The 11,862-nt window shown below is 33.9% G+C and overlaps 1 protein-coding gene across 1 annotated transcript; it reads left to right on the top strand.

Moving 5' to 3' along the window:
- The first annotated feature begins 8,397 nt into the window (after nt 1-8,397).
- Nucleotides 8,398-11,271, top strand: LOC129297413 (11-beta-hydroxysteroid dehydrogenase B-like). Its single transcript, XM_054935754.1, has 6 exons — nt 8,398-8,639; nt 9,325-9,517; nt 9,707-9,792; nt 9,887-10,018; nt 10,489-10,653; nt 10,752-11,271. The coding sequence occupies exons 1-6, from the start codon at nt 8,454-8,456 to the stop codon at nt 10,995-10,997; spliced, it is 1,008 nt and encodes a 335-aa protein (XP_054791729.1). The 5' UTR covers nt 8,398-8,453; the 3' UTR covers nt 10,998-11,271.
- Nucleotides 11,272-11,862: the final 591 nt, after the last annotated feature.

Here is an 11,862-nt window from a genome sequence, read left to right as displayed (position 1 = left end):
TAGGGATATCTAGCAACGATGGTGGTAGACGGAGATTGAAGCGACAGCAAGGATGGTGATTATGGCAGTGAAGCAGTAACGAGAATCAAAACGGACGATGATATCGATTCTTTTTTCTTAAACCCAAAATAACACTTCTTAGTTTCAAAGGTGTGCCTTCTCTCATAGTTTTTATTTTTCTCCTTTGATTGTTCTTTTTCTCCTTTCATTTCATCACCTATTTCAACTCTATTCTTTCCTATATGGTTTGTGTCATCTTGGAGATAAAGTCACAAAGAAATTAAGCATCATCCCCAATTTGCTCAAAAGGGCGGGGACTTTGTTATGATTTTTGTGTAGAATTTGTGAATTCATTTTCATTCTTTGATAATGTTAGATGAGGTTACTATATTTCATCCTTCCTAAGGATATAATTTTTTCCTTCTACATTTTTCTGAAATGAAAGGTTATCAACTAGAATTGCTTTATTATTCAAATCGTTATTTGTTTATAGTCTTCAAGGGTAGGGATAGAGAGACTTGAGAATTGTAGGTATTTTGGGGGGTAGGGGGAGGATCGAGAGCATTTTTTTCTAATTAGTTCATTTCATTTCTTTATCATCATTGCAGGAATCACTGGGAGCATGGAATGGAAATTTTGTTTTTCATTAATTTTTACTACAGAAATTCATTTATCTGATCTCAATCTGGTATAATTAGCTTGGGTTTCATGGTAACACGACTCTAATTCCTATTGTGATTGGGATGATTGCCACCCTTTGTGTAAGAGTTTATTGCAGTCAATGACCCTCTATTAATATGCATGCTTCTCACCTTCATTTATATTTGCAGGCCTTCTTTTATTTAACTTTTTTTTTTTGCTATCAAAGAAGTAGCCACACATCTGTTCATGTATGTGATAAAGATTTTATATAAACTTGTCTTTGCTATTTTATTTTGAAAGTTTTTTTTAATATATTTTTGGGATGTTAATTTTGTTAGATGTTCAGTCATTGTTTGATGATGTAACACTTGTCTCGAGTGTTATCCAAAAATCACATAATTCAAACAAACTAAGTGTGGTTAAGGAATTGATCCTCTAACCAACTTAAGAAATAAATCATTTAAAACCTTAAAAATAATATAGGTTTTCCCTATAGCGCACGGAAGCAAGCTAGACGAAAATGGAATAAAAAGATGCTGTCATGACAGTAATTTCTTGCTGTCATGACAGCCCTCCTGGGCCAACTTCCAGAGGTGCCGTTCCGTCATTCGACCTCCGATTGAAGTGATTTTAAAGCTCACACCGTCACATTCAAAGGGTACTATAAGTGTACCAAATTTCAAAAAGATCCAACGGTCAGATTAAAATTAAACTGTTAAAATAGAATGACTATGTTTTGCTGTCATGACAGCTAAAAAGCTGTCATGACAGCACCTCTCCGGACTAACTTCCGAGGTGCCACCATTTCTTATCTGACCTCCAATCGGAGCGATTCCAAATTCCACATATCACTTTAAAGAGTACTATTAGCATACTAAAAATTTGAAAAGATCCAACGGACGGATTGAATTTATTGCAGGTTACAACATCAATACTGTAGCTTGTCATGACAGCAATTTAATGCTGTCATGACAGCACCTCCAGACCAAATTTCGAAGTGCGTCGTTTCTCCGTCCGATATCCGATCGACGTGATTTCAAAGCCCACACGAAGCTTATAAAAGGTTTTACTTGTGACCCAAATTTTAGAGAAATCCAACGGTCGGATTAAGATTTAGACACCAGATGCAAAAGTACAGCTTTTTGGTAAAACCATTTTCAAAATTGTCCAAATCTCATCCTAATGGTCACAAACCTGTGGGACACTTTGGACACGTCAAATAAGATTAAAAACACCTGATAGAACATTCAAATGATAGAAAAACCCCTACATCAAAATTTGACCACCCGGGTGCCATTTCCCAAAATGGACCCTAAACCCTCAAAATGCACAAATCATACAAGAGTGGTCATAACTCAATCCAAATACCATGTATTTATATAAATACATATGCTAAACATTTTCACTTGGCTCAGAGTTCCTTGTGGGGCCCACGCACCACTCTCTCTATCCAAGCTGTATGTTTGCCCATAGCACACCATTTGTAATGCAACCACTTTGCATTTGCTTATAAAATCACACATATATCAAAATAAAGATCTGCTTGTAATAGAAACTTGGTCTACTAAGTAAATCCATCAAAACCCACACCCATAACCAAGTTTCCTAGCCACAAGTCTGCAAACAGACAAAAATTCATACACAAGCACACAATCCACACATATTCACACACACCACACACACAATCATATCCTACTGGCACCCTAATCTTAATACATTACAATATATTTGCTCAAAAGAAAGGGGTTGCAGTTCTTTACAAATCACAAGCAAACCCCTAGCTTTGCTCCTTTCCTTCCCATCCACCACCACTGGATCCTTCCCGCCTGGACCTAGAATATTGAAAAGAAAGGGGTGAGACAACCACAGTCTCAGTAACAGTGAAATCTACATTGATTATTACAAAGTAAGCCATAATCAAATAAATGAATAATAAATTCAACATAGTATATAATTTAGCCATTTAAAATGCAGAATGCATGACCTAGGCCGGTATGGCCTTTCATGACCAACAGAATGCCCCCTGGCACTCTTTAACTCGCAGGTAAACCTTATACCTACTTGTACCTCCACAGGTACAAAAACATAATCTAAGGCATGATCTAATCCACCGAACCTCCTATGCCCCTTCGACGTGAATCCTGAGCAGTCAAAGCTAACTCCCTCCCAGAGCCAGCTCGACTTACTCTCCATGTGAGGGCTACCTTGGCCTAGGCACTCAACCTCACACTTCATATGTCGGATTCCCCCCCCCATGAGAGGTGTCGAACACTCAATACACTAACCACTTTAGTGCACTGAGCCCACAATACGTAAGACAACGCTGAGTACTGACAGTGTGCCATAGAATATCAAAAATCCACACCTTCTCATTGGTGAACTCCCACCGAGATCATGCCTTTTACTCTTGTCTACCTTTCCTGAGTATTGACCATTCAACACTCTAAAGTAGTATAATATTTATAAATCTCATTTCCATAAAAACATGGTTATTAAATAATTAGAAAATATATTTGTACTATAATCAAAGTAGTAACCCATAACCCCTTATAAAGCACATTTAATCTTTTAAAACATGTAATGCATGATAACTAGTAATATTTATTCAAAAATAGCTAAAACAAAGTAATAAAAAAATATAAATTTTCCTGTTACCTCAACCCTTTGGTACCAAAAGGGTTCTCCTTGTACAAAATAGGGCTCAGCTTGTTCCTTACTTCTCAATAAGTTCCACCAACAATTTTCTATAACATATAAGTGATCCACATCACTTATCATGACAAATAGCATTAATGAAGACTATAACTCATACCACACAACTTAGGTCAATGAGTCATAATCCACCCTAATGGTCCATATATTAAACCAACCATTCACATAGTATCACTTAACACCACCAAAACCATTTATTAGCCATCACTAGGCTAATTTTCAATTTATATAATTTTTTAATCAATTAAAAACCTTCACTTAGTGTCACCAACTTTCACCATTAGCCCTTATAATGAAAACCAAACCTTAATTTAAATCTTATTGGGCTCAAATAGCAAAATTATAACTAAATCAATAAGCTTAAACCATTGAAGAGCAAAAACCCAATTTTCTCAGGATTTATTTTGTGCCCAAAACACCTCTTTTCATCCAATTATCCACTCAAAATATTAGATCACTATATAGAAACTCAAAACATGCTCCCTAGAATCCAAAGAAACAAAAGCTTACAAGAATAAAGCCTTTGGAATCAAAATCCAAAAATCTCCTCTTCCAAATAATTGAAGAAAATCAAGAGAAAAGAAGAGGATTGAAGTAGGGAGTTTACCTATCGTGTAGCCGAGCTCGCAACGGTCGCAAAGACTCCTAGATCCGAGCCTAACTCCCTCTCTTTCTCCTTTCTTCTTCCTCTCTCTCTCCTCTCTCACGTGTTTCCTTCTTTTCTTGTTTTCTTTTCTGCGTTTCTGGTCTGGTTTTCCTCTTATAAAAGCTGATCTAAAAGTTTGGGGAAAATTACAAGAAATGGCCCAACATTTTTTATTATTGCACAAAAAGCCCGGGTCAACTTTGGTAATTTTTCCTATAGTTAAAAATCAAATAAAACTAAACTTTTGCTTAGTAAAATTCAAACTCTGGACCTCTATCAAATTATTCTAAATTTTAATTTAATTATAGATATTTTTATTTTATTTTATCTTTATAAATCCGAGTCTTAAAATTTCGGGATGTTACAGATGACTTCATCTACTTTTATTTTCCAATACTTTTCCATCCCTTAATGTATCAGGGGTTCTTGATATTTCCAAACATGTGTCTTTACGCTTGATGTCTTCTCATTATTCTATTAGTTCATTATGTGCCCTTTGAGTTTCTGGTAAACCATGCTTAGGATTTATGTAGTAAAAAATGGCTACCCCTTACCATCATTCATGACAATGGAAATATCAAGGGATGTCTTTTAATAGATGCAGGACAAAGTGTAGGATGAATTTTTCTCCACTTATTTCGTAGTTTATTAATTTGATTGGTAGTCTATGAAGTTGAGAGAAAATCTCATCTACGAGGCATGTTTTGATTTGTAATTATAGATTCCTAAGGTAAGCCCTTCACCATGAGTTTGCAGACAAAGTATGAGAGTATTGATTTTTTGAAGGACATGCATCTCTCATGTTGGTCGTTTAATTTGCAAGAATCATATGGAATGACGGTTTTTTTTTTTGGTTTGGCAGTAGTTGCAATTGATAACTGATATGTATTTTTTTGTTTAGTAAATAATATTGGGAGCTGGATTAAATTACTTGCAGATGAAGTGTTCCTCGAAAACCATTGTTCTGCCACAAGGGTTATAGGAAGAATGAGGCATTTGTAACATGGCTTCATTCATTATGAAATTATCAAATATAACTACTGCAAAAAAGTTATGGCAAGAAGAAATATTTAAACAGTCATGTGGTGGAATGATCTCAAACTAAGTAGGAGAAGAGTTGTAACTCATTTAAACTCCGGATCAACATTTGTCTTATGCAGAGAAGAGGTAGATATGACACTCTGCAAGATATGATGTAGAGAACTTTTAACTGAACAAGTATAACACCATCGCTGCATCATATCACAAGCAATATACAAATTCATTAATGTAGAAGTCCAGATATCAATATATTAGTAAATAGTAAATGCTTTGAGTTGACGAAAAGAGGACAGCTAGAAATTTCTTCCTATTAAGGGATGTTAGATGGAATACACTTTGGACACACTCTTCCTATATATAGCACAAGGCTAATAGGAGTATAGGACATCTTTCATACTGTGAGGATTGTGCATGGCCTGAGGCAAAGGCTCTTGAAATATTCCTAACATGATAACCGAATGTAAAGTCTATTCACAAGTAAATTTAAAATTGTTCTCTAAGCATAGCTTATGTGTATTTTACGTTATTAACATGAAATGTATGTTGTTTCTTATAACTGGTAGTAATGGACTTTCAATATAAGTTTATTTAATTTGTATTGATTAACCTGCTCTTTTTTATCATATTGCATATAAATATTACAGTCCACTGAAATAAATCAATGGAGTATAAGATATAAGAAGACCTCCGTCTAATCCAAAAAAAGAAGAGAAAACCTCCATCTTTTGACATGGAAAATCAAGTTGTAGTAAATGAAATATTGAAAGGATATTGAAGGGAATATATCAATGACAGTGACATGAAATGCTACACATTACACAACAAGGTATTTTCACTAAAAAGAAAATTGACCACTTACAAACCTACAATGAGAAAGCACAACTATAGCTTATTCCTCCATATTTAGCAATGGGATCATTTAGCGCATGTCCCAAAAAACTCCATCTTTAAAGATTGTCTAGGCTCAAAAGTATGGCAAGCAGTTTGATTTTTTGAATATTTTTATTAGATGATGAGGGGAGTAATGAACAAGCATGATTTCAAAATTTAATTATATGGAAGTGAAGGTTATTATATTTCAAATGTTCATCTAATTTAGCACAAATTTAGTATATTTCCATATCATTTTTATCAAGTATAAAAGTAAATCAATGCAATAATATAATTTCATATTTAATTTTTTTTTAATAGTAAAGTATAGGCTTCCCGTGCTAGTTTCTATAAAGAATGTTGGATGAAAAATGAAAGGAAAATCATTTGTTAAAGATTCAAGAAGATAAAATATACTAAAAAAATGAGTAGAATTTTCTGCATGGAATAATTTTGATGTGACATATATTTAAGGCTAATTAAGCTAGACGATATGACATATAATTATATTGGGTTGCAAATCAAATTAAATTTGAATAATCTTGAATTATAAAAAATAAAATTAGAATTAAAATCTGATTTGGTTTTTGAGAGAATTAAGGTTGGAGATAATGATAGATATATTCTTATAGTTATCATTATAATATTTTTGCTATTAAATAATGATATTTTAAAATTTATATTTCTAATACTTAAATAATTATCTATTTGATAATTATTGTTCAAAAATTTAATTAATTATACTATAATTAAGCTAACTAAGACCAACCAGTAAACCTAATTTTCAAAGCACATAATTGTAAAAAGAGTATGAAACATGGAATTACTGGAATTAAAGCATTCTAATTATTAGCCTATTTTATAAATAGATAAATGACAATAAAATACCTTCAAAATATTAAAATGACAATTAAGTATCACAAAATGTAATAATTATTATGTACTACCCAGGGACTTTTTTGATATTTTAATTTTTTTAAATGACATATTTGCCCTTAGCTTCTTTCACTGCCAGTCGAGCATACTATTTCGAATTCTAGTCATATTGGTTTTGAAACCTCTAATGTCTTGCAAAATGACAAATCCTCGCTTGATGTAGATGTCGCCCAATCCCCCAAAGATCACCACTGATGCAATTGATATCTCACCAATCGTCAATGGTGTAGGCAATGGAAGCTAAGGGCAAATATGCCGTTCCACAAAAAAATTAAGTGTTCATTAGGTTTTTCATTAGTCAAAAATTCATATGATAAAAGTCAATTTAAAAAAAGTTATTTGTTGTAACAAAATTTGTGCCAATTTGTTAAATTGAACATACAATTGTCAAAAAAAGCATTAATTTTTATTATTATTAATTTTTGCCATACAAATACTTCATATTAAAAATATTTGAAAAATATATGTGATAAAAAGTTTAAATTACATAAAATTTAATATGTTAAATAACAAGGATGAAAAATATAAAGTTTGATATATTGTAGAAAAATATAAATAGTTCAATATGCATTATTCAGTTTACTATACCTTTTGCTAGTTACAACTTATTTGTCAAAAAAAATTGTTGAGAACCATAATGTTATTAACGTGATCTGTCAAAGATATACCTACAATTTCTTTTTTTTATAAAAATCAGGGTGGTATGGTCATATTAAATATTAAGGGGATCATGTTTTAAAATCACACTTCAAAGCTTTCCCAAATTCACTTTGGAGCCTCATCATGCATTTTCTGAAAGTCAGTTAAAAATTTATACCAGAACAACATCCCTCTTTTTTAAAATGTAAAAGCACCTTTTAGATATGAAATATGAAGCAGCCAGATGGATCCACTATCAAAAAAATCCCGAAAAACTAAATAACAATAATCTCATTTCACGTTGTTTAATTTTCATATATATTTCAAGAATATATTATTGTCATTCTCCCATCTAGATTTGTGTCTAATTTTAATCTTTGATTTAAAATTGGTCATTGGTATGCTTCATTTTTTTTAATAAAACGTCTATGGTATATATAAAATTATTTGTTGATGCCTTTTTAAATTATGAATAATATAATATAATTGATTTTAAAATATATTTGTTATACCGAAAAAAATCGTAGTGTTTACCCCTCCAAGTGCACCCTATGGAATGGAACATACCTGAAAATTAGGCCGCGCCTCTCCAGCAAACAATGGAGTGAAACCCCAGAAATGACACCCGACACCAAACCCACTGATCCGAACCGAACCGAACACATGTCCAAGTCCATTGTCAGTTTGAGGATACAGATGTCAGCTTGGTGGAGCATCAATTTCACTGAAGCAGCTATGAGTGTGAGTGTAAACCAGACACCTTTCATGCATGAAAATCCAACACAGCACTCTTTCATTCTCCACCACCTCACTCTTCTCCACCACCACGTGTTTCTCTCTCTCTCTCTCTTTGTTTCCTCTTCTTCATCTCCCTCTCTCTTCTTTGTTCTGAAGCGCATCTACAACCCATCTCCCACATATCATATATTATTCTCTTGTCTGTATAACCATCTGAAGCTAGCTAGCCATGGACTACTTGATGAACTCTGTGCTCAACTTGGTGGTCCCTCCGGCGAGTTTGCTCATGCTGGCCTTCGCATGGCCTGCACTGTGCTTCCTCAATGTCTGTGAGTGGCTTTATCAGAGCTCCAATGGCGAGTATATGGACGATAAGGTCGTCATCATCACTGGTGCTTCTTCTGGCATTGGAGAGGCAAGTTCTCTTTCAATCCTTCTCTTTATTTACTACTTCTCTGTTTCATTCATGTTGTTCGAAGCCAAGCCAGATTGAGTTTTCCACAGTTACGCAATTGGAATTCAGTAATGGTTTCATATGTACAAAATGATCATGTTGGAGTGAATCAAGTAAAGTAGAGCCTTTATTTTTTGATTTAGTCCTTGTGAGAGTTTCCTGATTATTTTAGTTGAAGTTATCAATTTCTGTGTTGGTTTTGTAATTTACCACTAAGGAAGCAGAAACAGTGAAGCAAAACACAGTAAGAAACAGCATGCAATTTTTTGAAGTTCATCTGTTCCTCCCTGCATGTGGTCTGAAGTTCAACCAAATTACATTTATTAATATGCAGAGAAGAGAGAGAAATAAAGAAAAATGAGGTAGCTTTTTGCTGTTTGAGATGCATTTTCTTTTCACATGTGATTTTTCATTTTCTGTTTGTTTCAATGTGGAATGATTAATGGAATTACATTGAATTATATTGTGTATAATACACAAAGAGGAGGGCAAATCAAGCATCATTTACTCTGAATTTTGATCTGATTTTGCATTTTCAGTTTGTATTCGAAGATCAATCAAGTTGGTGGAACCTGTGTTTGGATTGATTGTATCTTAAACTTGTCTGTTACTTTGCTTGATTATATCATGTCTTTGAATATGGCAGCAAATTGCATATGAATATGCAAAGAGGAGGGCAAATTTAGTGTTAGTGGCTCGCCGGGAGCAACGCCTGCGATGGATCGCCGAGAATGCAAGTCTACTAGGTGCAAGCCATGTGATAATCATGGCAGCAGATGTAGTCAAGGAAGATGAATGCAGAAGATTTGTCAATGAAACCATAAGTATTTTTGGCCGTGGTATGTGCATGTTACATACTAACCTTTATTTACAGTACACTAAATTTACTGGTTTTGAAAGTTGAGAGCATATTCTAAAAAATAATCTTAAAGTTCAGAACTATTCTGCATTAGCTGACATATCAGAATTAGTTAAGACTGAGATCTTGTTTTATAGTGAGCTATCTCGTTTTTGTTTATTGTTCGCAGTGGATCATCTTGTGAATACAGTGAGTTTGGGACATACATTCTATTTCGAAGAAGCTACAGACACATCAGTTTTCCCGCTTCTTCTGGTAAGAAGTTCAATTTGCATCAGTTTGCAGGGGAAAAAATCATTGTAGAGGCATTATTAATGAAACAATTTGGTCTAAACATTTTTATTCTCAGGACATCAATTTCTGGGGCAATGTTTACCCAACGTTTGTCGCTCTTCCTTACCTTCATCAGAGCCATGGCCGTGTGATTATCAACGCGTCGGTAGAGAATTGGTTACCTCTGCCAAGGATGAGCTTGTATGCTGTAAGTACTTATCCACCTCTTAATTAAGTCTTAACATTCTTTGCTTTTCTTAATACAGTAATAATTAGTCTAAAAAGTTGACCTATGGTTCATCGGTCAGCCTATCAAGGTACAATTAGGCCAAATTGAATGAAACTGGGATTGACTCAACAGTTGATAGGTATAAAATCAGGTCTCACAGTCTAGAGTTTTATGGACCTTAAAAGATTTTCAACAAGACATGTACATGATCGTGTTGAAATCACTTATCTCAATTGAATATACCAATCACAGCCGGAAAAACAAGACCAGAGCGTAATTAGTGAAATTCAAGGATGGAGAGAAGCGTACACGTTAGCTTGGAATTTTGCTGAAGTGATCAGAGCCAAATCAAACGCTAGCGAGAGAGAGAGAGAGAGAGAGTGAAAGCTGTTTTCTGTTCAGTGAAGAGAGTGTATTTGGTTTTTGATTGTGTATTGTCTACATGGTAGGCTGCAAAGGCTGCACTAGTGAACTTCTATGAGACACTAAGATTTGAACTAAAGAATGAGGTTGGAGTAACCATAGCAACACATGGTTGGATTGGAAGTGAAATGACAAGTGGCAAGTTCATGATGGAGGACGGTGCTGATATGCAGTGGAAGGAAGAAAGAGAAGTGAGTTGTTTCTTCATTTAATATTGTTTCTCTTAATTCAATTTCTAGTTTTTGACTCTTTCTTGTTTAATATTGTTCTCACTAATGAATTGTTGTAGGTGCATGTGAGTGGCGGATCTGTCCAAGAATTTGCGAGATTGATCGTATCAGGAGCATGTCGAGGCGAGCCGTATGTGAAGTATCCGAGTTGGTACGATGTTTTTGCACTATTTCGGGTTTTCACTCCCAAAATTCTCAGTTGGGTCTTCCACCTCCTTATTTCATCCCAAGGGGTTAGAAGAAGTTCTTCCCTTTTAGGCACCGGAAAACCGATAACTTATGCTGCAAGTTATCTCTCTGATTAAAAAATGGACAACCAATCTCTTGCACATACTCTATTGAGTACGTATGGCTTGGACTGTCCTTATAAGATGTTGATGGTTTAGATTTTCTTGAACAAGATTTTAAAATAAGAAACAATTAATACAAATTTAGACCATCCATGTCAAAGTTGGACTAGTTCAAACTAGATGTACCTCTTGCAAGCGATACAATAAGCTTTTACAAGCCAAAATCTCTTTTCTATGGTTCAAGTTTGCTATATGTAAGTTCTGTTGAACTTATTTCCACGAGTCTCGTAGTGAGAAACATTATGAACTATTATTGGACCTTCGCCAACTTGTCAACTTTGTATGTAAATGAAAAAATAAACTTGTGTTGAACATTATCAATGATGTTTTCACTGGACATGCATCTATGTAAGTAGATAATAAAATAAACTTATCAACTTTTATGTGTAAGTAGAAAATACATGTCATTAATTTAAGTTGACATGAGTAGTATGAACGTTGTTTTTTTGTTTTTGCCAAAAAAATAGTCCATTTTATTAATCACCAAACAAAGTAAGTACACACACTAATAGCTAATTGCCGAAGCCAAAAAAAGCACTTAAAAAAATCTAGATACAACCTAACACACAAAAAATTATCAAAAAAAAGAAAAAAACAGTTTAACCAACACCTACTCTATTATTACTACTAGGACAATTCATCAAACCACTAAAACTTGTTTTAATCAAATTAGCCTTCAAAACATCATATAAAGAGGTGCTGTTTCCAACAACCCATTAGTCAAATTAGCCTTCAAAAAAAAAATAGGAAGGTTGATTACTCACTCAACTGATGTGTTAACTTTTGTGTATATAATAACTTAGTTGAGAGGGGTAGACAC

This window comes from Prosopis cineraria, unplaced genomic scaffold (assembly GCF_029017545.1).
Source record: "Prosopis cineraria cultivar Desert tree isolate PC_DT_omini unplaced genomic scaffold, ASM2901754v1 PC517, whole genome shotgun sequence".
NCBI classification, from domain to species: Eukaryota; Viridiplantae; Streptophyta; class Magnoliopsida; order Fabales; family Fabaceae; genus Prosopis; species Prosopis cineraria.
This window is presented reverse-complemented; position numbering and strand designations above follow the sequence as displayed.